This window comes from Taudactylus pleione, unplaced genomic scaffold (assembly GCF_031769625.1).
Source record: "Taudactylus pleione unplaced genomic scaffold, aTauple2 ptg000063l, whole genome shotgun sequence".
NCBI classification, from domain to species: domain Eukaryota; kingdom Metazoa; phylum Chordata; class Amphibia; order Anura; family Myobatrachidae; genus Taudactylus; species Taudactylus pleione.
The window spans coordinates 4,914,166-4,933,893 of NW_028284465.1; the positions used below are offsets into that span (position 1 = coordinate 4,914,166).

Consider the following 19,728-nt stretch of genomic DNA (forward strand, 5'->3'; position numbering starts at 1 on the left):
CCCATGGCTGGAGCCAAGACCTATACTCCAAGGTATCCCTGTGGATCCCTAAGGACCCTGAGGTAGAAACATTGTTAAATGCTAGAAATAAAATGACATAGGGTCCCCCACCAAAAGCATAACCAGACCCGAACTTGTCAGCCAGTTCTGGTTCCTAAAATTATGGGGAACAAAACGAGTAGGGTTCCACCGTAATTTAGGAACCAGCACCTGGCTGCAGGGCAAGTCCTGCTTTTAAATATAGGGGGAAAAAAAATGCATAGGGGTCCACCTATATTTAAAACCAGCACCGGACCAATATACTCACCTCCTCCATCGCGCTGGTCTCCGCAGCATCCAGGGGGGTCTTTGCAAAAAACAAACTGGACACCCGAACCATTTACTAAGGTTAGCGCTGTATGTGTGTGACCACATACAGCGCTAACCAGCTCCCGACTGATCAGTGAGTCAGGAGCCGGCAGCCAGAGCGGACGCTGATTGGCTCCGGCTTCTGACAGTTCCCACGTGGGCTGGTCAGTAAGTGTGAAGTAGTGTCACTGGGTACGTGGTATATGCACAGTATATGCACAGTCTCTCATCCCCACGCATTACTTGCTCCCATTCACGGTTAAAGGACTTTCTTCGGGCAGCACCCACTCTATGGAATGCCTTACCACGCACAATAAGACTTTCATCTAGTCTCCAATCCTTCAAGCATTCCCTGAAAACCCACCTCTTCAGGCAAGCTTATCAGATTCCAGAACCGCCCACATAACCTTCATAGCTTCCATATCTAATTACATCCCCTATCACAGTCCACACATAACCTCACACACTGTCTTTCACATACTCCTGACATTTGGCCGACATTCCTGTGTAACTGGATCATGCAGCCCACCAAGAAACTCTCCATTCTGGCTGGACCAAATTGCAATATATAGCACCTATCCTTGTGTATCAATGCCTATTTCCCTATAGATTGTAAGCTTGCAAGCAGGGTCCTCTTACCTCTATGTCTGTCTGTTATTATCCTGTTTTGTTCTATTAATGTTTACAATTGTTAAAAGCACAACGGAATATGCTGCGCTATATAAGAAACTGTTAACAAAAATAAATAAATAATAAATAAATATTACATGTGACTGGGTACGTGGTATATGCATCGTATTATGTGTGACTGGGTACGTGGTATATGCATCGTATTATATGTGACTGGGTACGTGGTATATGCATCGTATTATGTGTGACTGGGTACGTGGTATATGCACAGTATTAAGTGTGACTGGGTACGTGGTATATGCACAGTATTACATGTGACTGGGTACGTGGTATATATATATATATATATATATATATATAGTATTACATGTGACTGGGTAAGTGGTATATGCACAGTATTACATGTGACTGGGTATGTTGTGTATGCACAGTATTACATGTGACTGGGTACGTGGTATATATACAGTATTACATGTGACTGGGTACGTGGTACATGCACAGAATTATGTGTGACTGGATACGTGGTATATGCACAGTATTACATGTGACTGGGTACGTGGTATATGCACAGTATTATGTGTGCCTGGGTACGTGGTATATGCACAGTATTACGTGTGACTGGGTACGTGGTATATATACAGTATTACATGTGACTGGTGGGTACGTGGTACATGCACAGAATTATGTGTGACTGGGTACGTGGTATATGCACAGTATTATGTGTGACTGGGTACGTGGTATATGCACAGTATTACATGTAACTGGGTACGTGGTATATGCACAGTATTAAGTGTGACTGGGTACGTGGTATATGCACAGTATTACATGTGACTGGGTACATGGTATATATATATATATATATATATATATATATATATATATAGTATTACATGTGACTGGGTAAGTGGTATATGCACAGTATTACATGTGACTGGGTATGTTGTGTATGCACAGTATTACATGTGACTGGGTACGTGGTATATATACAGTATTACATGTGACTGGGTACGTGGTACATGCACAGAATTGTGTGTGACTGGATACGTGGTATATGCACAGTATTACATGTGACTGGGTACGTGGTATATGCACAGTATTATGTGTGCCTGGGTACGTGGTATATGCACAGTATTACATGTGACTGGGTACGTGGTATATATACAGTATTACATGTGACTGGGTACGTGGTACATGCACAGAATTATGTGTGACTGGATACGTGGTATATGCACAGTATTACATGTGACTGGGTACGTAGTATATGCACAGTATTATGTGTGACTATGTACATGGTATATGCACAGTATTACATGTGACTGGGTATGTGGTATATGCACAGTATTATGTGTGACTGGGTACGTGGTATATGCACAGTATTATGTGTGACTGGGTACGTGGTATATGCACAGTTCTACATGTGACTGGGTACGTGGTATATGCACAGTATTATGTGTGACTAGGTACATGGTATATGCACAGTATTACATGTGACTGGGTAAGTGGTACATGCACAGTATTACATGTGACTGGGTACGTGGTATATGCACAGTATTACATGTGACTGGGTACGTGGTATATGCACAGAATTATGTGTGACTGGATACGTGGTATATGCACAGTATTACATGTGACTGGGTATGTTGTGTATGCACAGTATTACATGTGACTGGGTACGTGGTATATATACAGTATTACATGTGACTGGGTACGTGGTACATGCACAGAATTATGTGTGACTGGATACGTGGTATATGCACAGTATTACATGTGACTGGGTACGTGGTATATGCACAGTATTATGTGTGCCTGGGTACGTGGTATATGCACAGTATTACATGTGACTGGGTACGTGGTATATATACAGTATTACATGTGACTGGGTACGTGGTACATGCACAGAATTATGTGTGACTGGGTACGTGGTATATGCACAGTATTATGTGTGACTGGGTACGTGGTATATGCACAGTATTACATGTAACTGGGTACGTGGTATATGCACAGTATTAAGTGTGACTGGGTACGTGGTATAGGCACAGTATTACATGTGACTGGGTACGTGGTATATGCACAGTATTAAGTGTGACTGGGTACGTGGTATATGCACAGTATTACATGTGACTGGGTACATGGTATATATATATATATATATATATATATATATAGTATTACATGTGACTGGGTAAGTGGTATATGCACAGTATTACATGTGACTGGGTATGTTGTGTATGCACAGTATTACATGTGACTGGGTACGTGGTATATATACAGTATTACATGTGACTGGGTACGTGGTACATGCACAGAATTATGTGTGACTGGATACGTGGTATATGCACAGTATTACATGTGACTGGGTACGTGGTATATGCACAGTATTATGTGTGCCTGGGTACGTGGTATATGCACAGTATTACATGTGACTGGGTACGTGGTATATATACAGTATTACATGTGACTGGGTACGTGGTACATGCACAGAATTATGTGTGACTGGGTACGTGGTATTTGCACAGTATTATGTGTGACTGGGTACGTGGTATATGCACAGTATTACATGTAACTGGGTACGTGGTATATGCACAGTATTAAGTGTGACTGGGTACGTGGTATAGGCACAGTATTACATGTGACTGGGTACGTGGTATATGCACAGTATTAAGTGTGACTGGGTACGTGGTATATGCACAGTATTACATGTGACTGGGTACATGGTATATATATATATATATATATATATATAGTATTACATGTGACTAGGTAAGTGGTATATGCACAGTATTACATGTGACTGGGTATGTTGTGTATGCACAGTATTACATGTGACTGGGTACGTGGTATATATACAGTATTACATGTGACTGGGTACGTGGTACATGCACAGAATTATGTGTGACTGGATACGTGGTATATGCACAGTATTACATGTGACTGGGTACGTGGTATATGCACAGTATTATGTGTGCCTGGGTACGTGGTATATGCACAGTATTACATGTGACTGGGTACGTGGTATATATACAGTATTACATGTGACTGGGTACGTGGTACATGCACAGAATTATGTGTGACTGGATACGTGGTATATGCACAGTATTACATGTGACTGGGTACGTAGTATATGCACAGTATTATGTGTGACTATGTACATGGTATATGCACAGTATTACATGTGACTGGGTATGTGGTATATGCACAGTATTATGTGTGACTGGGTACGTGGTATATGCACAGTATTATGTGTGACTGGGTACGTGGTATATGCACAGTTCTACATGTGACTGGGTACGTGGTATATGCACAGTATTATGTGTGACTAGGTACATGGTATATGCACAGTATTACATGTGACTGGGTAAGTGGTACATGCACAGTATTACATGTGACTGGGTACGTGGTATATGCACAGTATTACATGTGACTGGGTACGTGGTATATGCACAGAATTATGTGTGACTGGATACGTGGTATATGCACAGTATTATGTGTGACTGGATACGTGGTGTATGCACAGTATTATGTGTGACTGGATACGTGGTATATGCACAGTATTATGTGTGACTGGATACGTGGTATATGCACAGTATTATGTGTGACTGGGTACGTGGTATATGCATCGTATTATGTGTGACTGGGTACGTGGTATATGCATCGTATTATGTGGGACTGGGTACGTGGTATATGCACAGTATTACATGTAACTGGGTACGTGGTATATGCACAGTATTAAGTGTGACTGGGTACGTGGTATATGCACAGTATTACATGTGACTGGGTACGTGGTATATGCACAGTATTAAGTGTGACTGGGTACGTGGTATATGCACAGTATTACATGTGACTGGGTACGTGGTATATATATATATATATATATATATATATATATATAATTACATGTGACTGGGTAAGTGGTATATGCACAGTATTACATGTGACTGGGTATGTTGTGTATGCACAGTATTACATGTGACTGGGTACGTGGTATATATACAGTATTACATGTGACTGGGTACGTGGTACATGCACAGAATTATGTGTGACTGGATACGTGGTATATGCACAGTATTACATGTGACTGGGTACGTGGTATATGCACAGTATTATGTGTGCCTGGGTACGTGGTATATGCACAGTATTACATGTGACTGGGTACGTGGTATATATACAGTATTACATGTGACTGGGTACGTGGTACATGCACAGAATTATGTGTGACTGGATACGTGGTATATGCACAGTATTACATGTGACTGGGTACGTGGTATATGCACAGTATTATGTGTGACTATGTACATGGTATATGCACAGTATTACATGTGACTGGGTATGTGGTATATGCACAGTATTATGTGTGACTGGGTACGTGGTATATGCACAGTTCTACATGTGACTGGGTACGTGGTATATGCACAGTATTATGTGTGACTAGGTACATGGTATATGCACAGTATTACATGTGACTGGGTAAGTGGTATATGCACAGTATTACATGTGACTGGGTACGTGGTATATGCACAGAATTATGTGTGACTGGATACGTGGTATATGCACAGTATTATGTGTGACTGGATACGTGGTATATGCACAGTATTATGTGTGACTGGATACGTGGTATATGCACAGTATTATGTGTGACTGGATACGTGGTATATGCACAGTATTATGTGTGACTGGGTACGTGGTATATGCACAGTATTACATGTGACTGGGTACGTGGTATATGCACAGTATTATGTGTGACTATGTACATGGTATATGCACAGTATTATGTGTGACTGGGTACGTGGTATATGCACAGTTCTACATGTGACTGGGTACGTGGTATATGCACAGTATTATGTGTGACTAGGTACATGGTATATGCACAGTATTACATGTGACTGGGTAAGTGGTACATGCACAGAATTATGTGTGACTGGGTACGTGGTATATGCACAGTATTACATGTGACTGGGTATGTGGTATATGCACAGTATTACATGTGACTGGGAAAGTGGTACATGCACAGAATTATGTGTGACTGGGTACGTGGTATATGCACAGTATTATGTGTGACTGGGTACGTGGTATATGCACAGTTCTACATGTGACTGGGTACGTGGTACATGCACAGAATTATGTATGACTGGATACATGGTATATGCACAGTATTATGTGTGACTGGGTACGTGGTATATGCACAGTATTACATGTGACTGGGTACGTGGTATATGCACAGTATTACATGTGACTGGGTAGGTGGTATATGCACAGTATTACATGTGACTGGGTACGTGGTATATGCACAGTATTACATGTAACTGGGTACGTGGTATATGCACAGTATTACATGTAACTGGGTACGTGGTATATGCACAGTATTATGTGTGACTGGGTACGTGATATTTGCACAGTATGGGGGTGTGTGACTGGATAACAAGAGATATGGTAAGAACTTACCTTTGTTATCTCTGTTTCTACGAAGTCCATAAGGTCCACAGGGTTGACCTTGGGGTATAGCTGGATCTGGATCCACGGGCACCACGCAGTTAAAGCTTTGCTGCTTCCAGGATGCACTTGGGTCCGTCCTCCTCTATACCCCGTCCCCGAGCCACAGCACCTCAGTTGGTAAGCAGCGAAGGCCGAGGAGGAGACTAAACAGAGAGAAGGAAGACTGAAACACACAAGAAATCATACTCACAGAAATGGGAGACGGAAAACCGGTGACCAGCCATACAGCCCATTTGAAGCCAGGTGCGTCAGGGCGGGCGCCCTGTGGACCCTATGGACTTTGTAGAAACAGAGATAACAAAGGTAAGTTCTAACCATATCTCTTGTTTTCTACTTCAGGGTCCATAGGGGGTCCACAGGGTTGACCTTGGGGATGTCCCAAAGCAGTTCAACTAAGGGCGGGGACGCTCCTGTGCTGAAAGGAGTACCCGGCGCCCAAATAATGCATCCTGAGAGGCGAAGGTGTCAAACGCATAGAACCTCAAAAACGTCTGAATTGAAGACCAAGTGGCCGCCTTACACAGCTGAACAGCGGAGGCGCCACGTCTAGCAGCCCAAGAGGGACCCACAGAACGAGTGGAATGAGCCTTAACAGAGGCTGGCACCGGTAAACCCTCCTGTGCATAAGCCTCACAAATAACGGAACGAAGCCAACGGGCTAACGTTTGCTTGTTGGCAGGCCAACCCCTCTTGTGAAAACCGAAGAGGACAAACAAAGAATCCGACTTCCTAACAGAAGCAGCCCGGTCCACATAGATTCTAAGTGCCCGGACCACATCCAAGGAAGCCTCACCAGCAGAAAGATCAGGTGACTGAAAAGCTGGCACAACAAGTTCCTGATTAATGTGGAACTTTGAGACCACTTTGGGCAAAAACTCAGGACGCGTGCGGAGCACCGCCCTGTCCTGGTGAAAAATCAGAAAAGGAGGGCGACAGGAAAGCGCCCCCAATTCCGACACCCTCCTGGCAGAAGCAATTGTCAGGAGAAAAATGGTCTTAAACGTCAGCCACTTGAGCTCCACCGACTCAAGCGGCTGAAAAGGAGGACCCTGCAAGACCCGCAGTACCACCGCCAAGTCCCAAGGAGCCACCGGAGGCATGAAGGGAGGCTGGATCCTGAGAACACCTTTGAAAAAGGTGTGAACGTCTGGCAGTGTAGCAATCCGTCGCTGAAACCACACGGATAAAGCAGACACATGAACCTTCAGAGAGGCCAGGCGTAAGCCGAGGTCCAAACCCGATTGAAGAAACTCCAAGATTCTGGAAACCCGGAACACCTGCGGATCATAGTTTCTGGATTCACACCACTGAAAATAAGTGCGCCACACTTTGTGGTAAATCCGCACGGAAGCAGGCTTGCGTGCCCTAAGCATGGTACCAATGACCAAACTGGAGAAACCCCTAGACCTCAAGACGGCTGTCTGAAGAGCCACGCCGTCAAAGACAGCCGACCCAGATCCGGGTAAAGGCAGGGCCCTTGAGACAACAGGTCCCGATGCTGAGGGAGAAGGTACGGAGCATCGATGGAGAGGCACCTCAGATCGGAGTACCAAGGACGTCTGGGCCACGCCGGAGCTACCAGCACGAGCGTGCCGCCGTCCTGCTTGAATTTCCGCAGAACCCGAGGAAGCAGGGATATCGGAGGAAACAGATACGCCAGGTGAAACGTCCATTTCACCGACAGTGCGTCTACCAGACAGGCGCCTGCGTCTCTTGTCCTTGACCCGTAAACGGGCAACTTGTGATTGTGACGGGAGGCCATCAAGTCCAGCTCCGGCAGCCCCCACCTGTCCACGAGTAGCTGAAACACCTCTGGGTGAAGCGACCATTCCCCGGGATGCACGTCGTGACGGCTGAGGAAGTCCGCCTCCCAATTGAGGACTCCGGGAATGAAGACTGCCGAGATCGCTGGAATGGTCCCGCCGCGATCCCCAGAGCTGTACTGGCGTCGCGGCGCCAGCGGGGAGAAGGAGCGGCAGCGTGGACGTCCAGAAGGACAGTCTGATGCTGCCGCTCTAAAAGTGTAAAAAAAAGTAGAAAAAAATAAAAAATTTCTCTTTTAAAATAAAGCTATGGGGCTGCTCCTGCAGCCCCACTGCGACAGGGTGACCCGACTCCGGCCGGGCACCAACTAAAACTGAGGTGCCTGTGGTCGGGGGCGGGGTATAGAGGAGGACGGACCCAAGTGCATCCTGGGAGCAGCAAAGCTTTAACTGCATGGTGCCCGTGGATCCAGATCCAGCTATACCCCAAGGTCAACCTGTGAACCCCCTATGGACCCTGAAGTAGAAATGTGGTATATGCACAGTATGGGAGTGTGTGACTGGGTATGTGGTATATGCACAGTATGGGAGTGTGTGACTGGGTATGTGGTATATGCACAGTATTATGTGTGACTGGGTATGTGGTATATGCACAGTATTACATGTAACTGGGTACGTGGTATATGCACAGTATTATGTGTGACTGGGTACGTGGTATATGCACAGTATTATGTGTGACTGGGTACGTGGTATATGCACAGTATTACATGTAACTGGGTACGTGGTATATGCACAGTATTATGTGTGACTGGGTACATGGTATATGCACAGTATGGGAGTGTGTGACTGGGTATGTGGTATATGCACAGTATGGGAGTGTGTGACTGGGTATGTGGGATATGCACAGTATTACGTGTGACTGGGTACGTGGTATATGCACAGTATGGGAGTGTGTGACTGGGTACGTGGTATATGCACAGTATTACATGTGACTGGGTACGTGGTATATGCACAGTATGGGAGTGTGTGACTGGGTACGTGGTATATGCACAGTTTTACGTGTGACTGGGTACGTACTATATGCACAGTATGGGAGTGTGTGACTGGGTATGTGGTACATGCACAGAATTATGTGTGACTGGGTACGTGGTATATCCACAGTATTACATGTGACTGGGTTCGTGGTATATGCACAGTATTACATGTGACTGGGTACGTGGTATATGCACAGTATGGGGGTGTGTGACTGGGTACGTGGTATATGCACAGTATGGGGGTGTGTGACTGGGTACGTGGTATATGCACAGTATGGGAGTGTGTGACTGGGTACGTGGTATATGCACAGTATGGGAGTGTGTGACTGGGTACGTGGTATATGCACAGTATGGGGGTGTGTGACTGGGTACGTGGTATATGCACAGTATGGGGGTGTGTGACTGGGTACGTGGTATATGCACAGTATGGGAGTGTGTGACTGGGTACGTGGTATATGCACAGTATGGAAGTGTGACTGGGTACGTGGTATATGCACAGTATGGGAGTGTGTGACTGGGTACGTGGTATATGCACAGTATGGGAGTGTGACTGGGTACATGGTATATGCACAGTATGGGAGTGTGTGACTGGGTACGTGGTATATGCACAGTATGGGAGTGTGTGACTGGGTACGTGGTATATGCACAGTATGGGGATGTGTGAGATACTCGCCTGCCTGCTGTCCTCGATCTGTTTGTGGCTCTTGCGGGGCTCCTCGGTCTGACTCCTGGTAGCGTCCAGCTGCTCACCAAGCGCCTCCCTGGAACCAATAAGAATGACGCATATAAGACTGACCATGCCGACTAAGCTGTGCGATTCTACAAATACACCGACACGAATAATGTGAATATATAATGGTTAATATTTTATAACTCTAAATTGTTATTTTTCTGCTCATTCCCCTTTAACTAAATGTTATACCTGTGCACACGTCTCGTTATCAGCCCTAATTGCACAGTAGTCCTGGACTCCAAGTGCAGAACTGTCAGCAGTAAGTAGCTGTATTTTACTATCCTTCTGTACAGCATCTGCAGCAATGACAGGGCGAGTAACCCACGGCCCGCAGGCTATAATCAGGACATATAGGGTCACAGTGCATGCGGCTGGTAGCACTGGAGTAGTAACAGAGGTGTGGTGGCAGAGGCGTGGAGACAGGTGAGATAATAGAGGTGGGGTAACAGAGTTGAAATAACAGAGATGCGGTAACAGGCGGAGTAATAGAAGTGTGATAACAGGTGAGGTAATAGAGGTGGGGTAACAGGCGGAGTAATAGAAGTGTGATAACAGGTGAGGTAATAGAGATGGGGTAACAGGCGGAGTAATAGTAGTGTGATAACTGGTGAGGTAATAGAGATGGGGTAACAGGCGGAGTAATAGAAGTGTGGTAACAGGTGAGGTAATAGAGGTGGGGTAACAGGTGGAGTAATAGAAGTGTGGTAACAGGTGAGGTAATAGAGGTGGGGTAACAGAGTGGGAGTAATAGAGGTGAAGTAACAGGTGAGGTAATAGCGGGGAGGTAACAGAGTTGGAGAAATAGAGGTGGTGTAAAAGAGTTGGAGTAATAGAGGTGGGGTAACAGGTGGAGTAACAGGTGAGGTAATAGCATTGAGGTAACAGAGTTGGAGTAAAAGAGGTGGTGTAACAGAGTGGGAGTAACAGTGGTGGAGTAACAGGTGCAGTAATAGCGGGGAGGTAACAGAGTTGGAGAAATAGAGCTGGTGTAACAGAGTTGGAGTAATAGAGGTGGAGTAACAGGTGAGGTAATAGCATTGAGGTAACAGAGTTGGAGTAAAAGAGGTGGTGTAACAGAGTGGGAGTAACAGTGGTGGAGTAACAGGTGCGGTAATAGCGGGGAGGTAACAGAGTTGGAGAAATAGAGGTGGTGTAACAGTTGGAGTAATAGAGGTGTGGTAACAGGTGAGGTAATAGAAGTGGGGTAACATGTGAGGTAATAGAGGTGGGGTAACAGAGTGGGAGTAATAGAGGTGGAGTAACAGGTGAGGTAATAGAGGTGGGGTAACAGGTGAGGTAATAGAGGTGGAGTAACAGGTAAAGTAATAGAGGTGGCGTAACAGAGTTAGAGTAACAGAGGTATGGTAACAGGTGAGGTAATAGAGGTGGGGTAACAATAGAGGTGGGGTAATAGGTGGAGTAATAGAAGTGTGGTAACAGGTGAGGTAATAGTGGTGGGGTAACAGGTGAGATAATAGAGGTGGGGTAACAGGCGAGATAATAGAGGTGGGGATAACAGGTGAGGTAATAGAGGTGGGGATAACAGGTGAGGTAATAGAGGTGGGGGTAATAGAGGAGTAACAGGTGAGGTAATAGAGGTGGGGTAACAGGTGAGATAATAGAGGTGGGGTAACAGGTGGAGTAACCGAGGTGGGGATAACAGGTGAGGTAATAGAGGTGGGGTAACAGAGTGGGGGTAATAGAGGAGGAGTAACAGGTGAGGTAATAGAGGTGGGGTAACAGACGGAGTAATAGAGGTGGGGTAACAGGGGGAGTAATAGAGGTAGAGTAACAGGTGAGGTAATAGAGGTGGGGTAACAGGTGGAGTAATAGAAGTGTGGTAACAGGTGAGGTAATAGAGGTGGGGTAACAGGTGGAGAAATAGAGGTGGAGTAACAGGTGAGGTAACAGGTAATAGAGGTGGTGTAACAGGGGGAGTAATAGAGGTGTGGTAACAGGTGAGGTAATAGAGGTGGGGTAACAGGGGGAGTAATAGAGGTAGAGTAACAGGTGAGGTAATAGAGGTGGGGTAACAGGTGGAGTAATAGAAGTGTGGTAACAGGTGAGGTAATAGAGGTGGGGTAACAGGTGGAGAAATAGAGGTGGAGTAACAGGTGAGGTAATAGAGGTGTGGTAACAGGTAATAGATGTGGTATAACAGGTGAGGTAATAGAGGTGGGGGTAACAGGTGGTGTAATAGAAGTGTGGTAACAGGTGAGGTAATAGAGGTGGGGTAACAGGTGGATAAATAGAGGTGGAGTAACAGGTGAGGTAATAGAGGTGGGGTAACAGGGGGAGTAATAGAGGTAGAGTAACAGGTGAGGTAATAGAGGTGGGGTAACAGGTGGAGTAATAGAAGTGGGGTAACAGGTGGTGTAATAGAAGTGTGGTAACAGGTGAGGTAATAGAGGTGGGGTAACAGGTGAGGTAATAGAGGTGTGGTAACAGGTAATAGAGGTGGGGTAACAGGTGGAATAATAGAAGTGTGGTAACAGGTGAGGTAATAGAGGTGTGGTAAAAGGTGGAGAAATAGAGGTGGAGTAACAGGTGAGGTAATAGAGGTGTGGTAACAGGTAATAGAGGTGGTGTAACAGGGGGAGTAATAGAGGTGTGGTAACAGGTGAGGTAATAGATGTGGGGTAACAGGAGAGGTAATAGAGGTGTGGTAACAGGTGAAGTAATAGAGGTGGGGGTAACAGGTGGTGTAATAGAAGTGTGGTAACAGGTGAAGTAATAGAGGTGGGGTAACAGGTGGATAAATAGAGGTGGAGTAACAGGTGAGGTAATAGAGGTGGGGTAACAGGGGGAGTAATAGAGGTAGAGTAACAGGTGAGGTAATAGAGGTGGGGTAACAGGTGGAGTAATAGAAGTGGGGTAACAGGTGGTGTAATAGAAGTGTGGTAACAGGTGAGGTAATAGAGGTGGGGTAACAGGTGAGGTAATAGAGGTGTGGTAACAGGTAATAGAGGTGGGGTAACAGGTGGAATAATAGAAGTGTGGTAACAGGTGAGGTAATAGAGGTGTGGTAAAAGGTGGAGAAATAGAGGTGGAGTAACAGGTGAGGTAATAGAGGTGTGGTAACAGGTAATAGAGGTGGTGTAACAGGGGGAGTAATAGAGGTGTGGTAACAGGTGAGGTAATAGATGTGGGGTAACAGGAGAGGTAATAGAGGTGTGGTAACAGGTGAAGTAATAGAGGTGGGGTAATAGAGGTTACAGTCCCTGCTACAGAACACAGTGCATGACTGCCAAAAATTTGATTTTTTTTGGCGTACTTATGTTAAATCCTTTTCCATAAATCCGGTGGTGGGCGCTTGCACCAAGGGGTACAATTGTGTAGGCACGAACGTGGGTGTCCTGAGAAAGGAATGTCTCAGAAGACTGTGCATTAAACATTCTGTTCTTAGCATGCCTTGCTGGACACAAAAACACTGAAGCTATAAAGCTTAATAACTGTAATGACAGGTGACCATGTGGCTGCCCAGGAGGGGCGCACTGACCCGGTGCAATGTGCTCTCACAGCATCAAGAACAGGTTTCCCCCGTATATGTACAGAGACAATGATAGAAGACCATCCATGGCCTAAAGCCGGAATGACAGCATCTTGATGTACTGTAGGTGGATTGTTGGGACTACCATAGGCTGAACGGAGGGATTTGTTGGAAGAACAGCCATGTGTTATATATGGACAGAGCCGTAACTAGACTTTTTGGTGCCCTGTGCCAGAAAGAGCATTGACGTCCCCCTCATTTTTCAAAGGGACATAATGCACCCAAAAAAGGGCCATGGCTTCATGGGGAAGGGCCAGGGTAGAGATAGGGGAGGCCAGGAGATGCTGGGGATGAAATAAGAGGAAGCTACAAACAAGAATAATAATAAACAGAAATTTGACAGGCCCAAACAGCGCCCCCTTCCCTGTGGTGCCCTGTGCAATGGCACCGGCTGCACTACCCTAGCTACAGCCCTGTATATGGAGATCTGCGTGACAACGTTCCAGGTCCTGAGTCTCTCCTGGCCATTGCTACAAGTAAATGTCTTTCTTGGCAATGGAGGCTGCTGTAGAGCTGTGAAGACCAAGTTTAGGACCCAGAGGGCGATGTTACATACCTTCTAAAGAGGACAGGTGATGTTGCTCATAGCAAACCACCAGATTCTATCATTTTATAGAGTGTACTAGATAAATGCTAGATAGAGCTGAATGGCTGCTATAGTGAACATCACCTGTCCTATTAGAAGGTTTGATACACATGGAAGCTGGACCTGTAGTCTTAGACCCTCCTGTAAATACAGACAAAAATAACCAGGCTGATTTAAAGGTAGAAGTAGGGAAACCCTTATTCCCCACACCTAGGGACATCTAGCTTCTACAGTCTTCAGTAATTCCTATGTAAGACCGGCAAAAAGTGACTTCAATCAGGGGAAATCCTGATGACAGAAGGATCCTTGGCTTATCAGGGCCCATCTTACAGTTAGACGCCATGATGGACCTGCTGCCATATTGAGAACATTTGTGTATCGTGATCTTCTGGGCAAATCCAGCACCACAAGAATCATATGGACAACCTCTTTTTACAGAACCCCTGGAAGCATCCCTACCGGAGGGAACTGTTAAACATGGCATCTACGTAAAGTCAAGACCATCTTCCCTAAGACTCTCTGGTGTCAAATAGCATCCATAGAATAATCATCCACGGTACAGGAACCAGGCTGGAGCTCTGGCAGTTGATGAGCCACCCGTGAGACACACTGAATGACTGATCGGTCAGTGTAGACACAGCGCAGGCTGTGAAACGACTGCACGATTACAATGTTGCAATCATGCAGTCTTTTCACAGTCTGCTAGTGGATGTGCCTCTTAAGGTCTGACCAGCGGTCTAACAGGATGTCCAGGTAATGGAAGACCGTCACTTACATGGGTCTCAGAAAAGCACCATTGTTGCCTTGATCTGTGAACCCCAGTGCTGTTTCCAGGCCAAAAGACGATAGTTGTTGATGATGATGCTGATAAGACTAAACTGAAAATCTGAGAAGGCACTGATAACCCTCCCATATGGGGATATATAAGTATGTGCCCCTGATGTCCATGGAGACCATGAACTTTTACTTATCTATGCTCTATATAACAGATCCCAGGGATTCCAAAGATGGATGTTTATAGTTCCAAGGCTCAAAATGGGTTGGAACATTCTGTCTATTCTTTGGACTGAGGAAAGGCTGTTTTGGGACTGTAATGACCCCCATGACATCACTGGCAGAGCTACTACTTTTTGTTTTTTTTGTCTCCAGGGAAGACCGGTAGTGACAAAGCACCTGGGGAGGGGTAGTGTTCAGCTGATCAATAGTCTAGCATCCTGATGACTGGGAGGAGCTCAGACTTCTAAGTGTTTCTTAAATTCCATGAGCATATGCGTTGCAGATTTTTTTTTTCAAAAAAACTTAAAAATGCTGCTTGAATTTGAATTCTGTGCTGTGGAAGCTCCAAGTTTACACATATGAAAGACATTGCCCAAACAAATGGCTTTCAATTAGCAATTACCTGTGAATCATTCAAAAAATGTCAGTATGGTTAAAATGTTGACATTTAACATGTTGATACCAGAATGTATACAGTACTTTTTATGTTACTTTTAGGGTTAGGTTTAGACTTAAGGGCTAGGGTTAGTCTTAAGGGGTTAGGCTTAGGCTGAGTGAATCTCCATCCTTCCCACTGATACTATTACTATTAATATTGTGGCCGCTGCAATTTATTTGCATTATTTATTTCGTTTGTTAAAGAGCAAGAAAACAAATGTTTTTACTGCATTGAGCGCAATTAGTTATTTTATTTTTGTATCTGTATTTTACATGTAAATACCACATTAGCCCGTATTATAGCCTATTTATACAACAGGTCATTAACGTGCTATACTATGTACAAACTAGGGGCCTGATTCAGAGCCACTTGTAAGCGGCAGCTCGTTCGCTCCGAGCGATGTTTGCCCAACTGCGCATGCGTACGGATCGTTATGCGCATGCGCGAACCAGTCAGTGCGGCCGAAATTCATGTGCTCGCAAAATAGCGAATGCCTGATCATTTGAGTGACAGGAGGCGTATGTGGGTGGTAACAGGGGAAGGTGCTTGAAAACGGGGAGTGGAAATCCGATCGCAGGCGTGCTTAAAGGTCAAAACGGGCGTTTTATGGGTGTGCATAATTAAAACAGCAGCGTCATTGACCACGTCACTGGGGTTTTTTTTAGCCAGAACTGCTCGCAAAATTGTGGTAGCAAAAACCAACCACAAGAATAGCGAGCAGTTCATACGCTGGTCGATGTACTCGATTAATCTAATAAATATCGGACATGACGTAGGATGCGAGCGGCCAGGGGGCGTAGTTTCCCAAAAAACGACCGCAAGTTTTGTTCGCTCGTTCAGACCTAGAGGCGTGAACAGACCGTAAACAGCGAACGGTTCATTTGAATAGCTACCCCTATTTTCTGGACAAGCGAGCGCAAATAGCGACCGGCTCTGAATCAGACCCTAGGTGCTGTCACCTTAGCATTTAGGCGCATACACTACCGTTCTCTCTTGGTGTCACCGTTGGGCACATACCGCTGCCCTCTCCTGGTGTCACACGGTACCCTTGCAGAACTGGACACATTTTGAGACACATCCATCTCTGTAAGCTGTGCAGTAGTGTATGGGGCCAACATGTGTCCTAATTTTACCAGGACAGTTCCCCCTTTTTCCACCAAATAAATGTAAATTGGATCTGTCGCCCACGCAGCAGAGCCACCCACTGCGTACACAGCATATTAATAAGTGACGCACTGCGATTGCCATTGCTGAGGCCTGCCGTATGTCACTAGAAGCCACATATTCTCATGGATCTTGGTTCAGCACACGGCTGTTTCCTCTGCATGTAGCTGGCGGGTCCAGTACAACATACAATACTAATTTTACCAAAGTGAAGTGTGATGAAGTCCCTAGAACTGTTTTACCTTATTGGGTACCTAGAAGAAAGTACAATCTGGGCAAACTACAGGTCACCTGAGTGTCCCGTTTTTTGCTTGTCAGAAAGGCGGGAGCCCTGACTGCTTCTCACCGTCTTTTGGCTTCTATCCTGGCAGCAATACGGAGCCTCCGTGCCTCAATACGCTCTTGCTGGTCCTCAGAATCAAGTAATGGGCCGGAGCAGGCCGTTTCCTCGCCGTCTGAGGCTCCGGAGACCCCGCTCATGGTGACTATGGGGCAGTGCCTGTAACAGCAGGGTGGAGAATTCAGGTGTGTGTCAGGGAACGTAACTGCTGTGGACAACGTTATGGTGAGTACCAGTGGTTTGTTCCCATGTGGACAATGTTGTGGTGAGTACCAGTGGTTTGTTCCCATGTGGACAATGTTGTGGTGAGTACCAGTGGTTTGTTCCCATGTGGATAATGTTGTGGTGAGTACCAGTGGTTTGTTCCCATGTGGATAATGTTGTGGCGAGTTCCAGTGGATTGTACCCATGTGGACACTGTTGTGGCGAGTACCCGAGGATTGTACCCATGTGGACAATGTTATGGTGAGTACCGGTGGTTTGTTCCCATGTGGACAATGTTGTGGCGAGTACCGGTGGATTGTGCCCATGTGGACAATGTTGTGGCGAGTACCGGTGGATTGTACCCATGTGGACAATGTTATGGCAAGTACCAGTGGTTTGTTCCTATGTGGACAATGTTGTGGTGAGTACCAGTGGATTGTATCCATGTGGAATGTTGTGGTGAGTACCTGTGGATTGTGGTGAGTACCGGTGGATTGTACCCGTGTGGAAAATGTTGTGGTGAGTACCAGTGGACTGTACCCTTGTGGACAATGTTGTGGTGAGTACTAGTGGCTTAGAGGTATTGACCAGCTGTATGGAGAATTATAATAAGGGTCAGGTGATTAGCGGGTTCCCAAGCTGTATGGAGTGTGACAGTGAACGGAGGTGGGTATGGAGGGATGTGTATAGAGTGTTGGGGTATGGAGGAATGTGTATAGAGTGTTGGGGTATGAAGGGATGTGTATAGAGTGATGGGGTATGGAGGGATGTGTATAGAGTGTTGGGGTATGGAGGGATGTGTATAGAGTGTTGGGGTATGGAGGGATGTGTATAGAGTGTTGGGGTATGGAGGGATGTGTATAGAGTGGTGGTGTATGGAGGGATGTGTATAGAATGTTGGGGTATGGAGGGATGTGTATAGAGTGTTGGGGTATGGAGGAATGTGTATGGAGGAATGTGTATAGAGTGTTGGGGTATGGAGGGATGTGTATAGAGTGTTGGGGTATGGAGGAATGTGTATAGAGTGTTGGGGTATGGAGGGATGTGTATAGAGTGTTGGGGTATGGAGGGATGTGTATAGAGTGTTGGGGTATGGAGGGATGTGTATAGAGTGTTGGGGTATGGAGGGATGTGTATAGAGTGTTGGGGTATGGAGGGATGTGTATAGAGTGTTGGGGTATGGAGGGATGTGTATAGAGTGTTGGGGTATGGAGGGATGTGTATAGAGTGTTGGGGTATGGAGTGATGTGTATAGAGTGTTGGGGTATGGAGGGATATGTATAGAGTGTTGGGGTATGGAGGGATGTGTATAGAGTGTTGGGGTATGGAGGGATGTGTATAGAGTGTTGGAATATGGAGGGATGTGTATAGAGTGTTGCGATATGGAGGGATGTGTATAGAGTGTTGGGGTATGGAGGGATGTGTATAGAGTGTTGGGATATGGAGGGATGTGTATAGAGTGTTGGGGTATGGAGGGATGTGTATAGAGTGTTGGGGTATGGAGGGATGTGTATAGAGTGTTGGGATATGGAGGGATGTGTATAGAGTGTTGGGATATGGAGGGATGTGTATAGAGTGTTGGGGTATGGAGTGATGTGTATAGAGTGTTGGGGTATGGAGGGATGTGTATAGAGTGTTGGGATATGGAGGGATGTGTATGGAGGGATGTGTATAGAGTGTTGGGGTATGGAGGAATGTGTATAGAGTGTTGGGGTATGAAGGGATGTGTATAGAGTGTTGGGGTATGGAGGGATGTGTATAGAGTGTTGGGGTATGGAGGGATGTGTATAGAGTGTTGGGGTATGGAGGAATGTGTATAGTGTGTTGGGGTATGGAGGGATGTGTATAGAGTGTTGGGGTATGGAGGAATGTGTATAGTGTGTTGGGGTATGGAGGAATGTGTATAGTGTGTTGGGGTATGAAGGGATGTGTATAGAGTGTTGGGGTATGGAGGAATGTGTATAGAGCGTTGGGGTATGGAGGAATGTGTATAGAGTGTTGGGGTATGAAGAGATGTGTATAGAGTGTTGGGGTATGGAGGGATGTGTATAGAGTGGTGGGGTATGGAGGGATGTGTATAGAATGTTGGGGTATGGAGGGATGTGTATAGAGTGTTGGGGTATGGAGGAATGTGTATAGAGTGTTGGGGTATGGAGGGATGTGTATGGAGGAATGTGTATAGAGTGTTGGGGTATGGAGGGATGTGTATAGAGTGGTGGGGTATGGAGGGATGTGTATAGAGTGTTGGGGTATGGATGGATGTGCATAGTGTGTTGGGGTATGGAGGAATGTGTATAGAGTGTTGGGGTATGGAGGGATGTGTATGGAGGGATGTGTATAGAGTGTTGGGGTATGGAGGAATGTGTATAGAGTGTTGGGGTATGGAGGGATGTGTATAGAGTGTTGGGGTATGGAGGGATGTGTATGGAGGGATGTGTATAGAGTGTTGGG

General features: G+C 45.8%; 1 protein-coding gene across 2 annotated transcripts in view; it reads right to left on the reverse strand.

The window, feature by feature from the left end:
- The window catches only part of DRC1 (dynein regulatory complex subunit 1), a 183,987-nt gene that overhangs the window by 132,444 nt on the left and 31,815 nt on the right, over nucleotides 1-19,728 (reverse strand). For both annotated transcript variants that reach the window (XM_088465731.1, XM_088465730.1), the window contains exons 2-3: nucleotides 17,080-17,232; nucleotides 9,939-10,026 (exon numbers count right to left, since the gene is read on the reverse strand). In XM_088465731.1, the coding sequence (XP_088321857.1) occupies nucleotides 9,939-10,026; nucleotides 17,080-17,213 (222 nt within the window). In that variant the 5' untranslated portion in view covers nucleotides 17,214-17,232. The remainder of the gene's footprint in view (nucleotides 1-9,938; nucleotides 10,027-17,079; nucleotides 17,233-19,728) is intronic.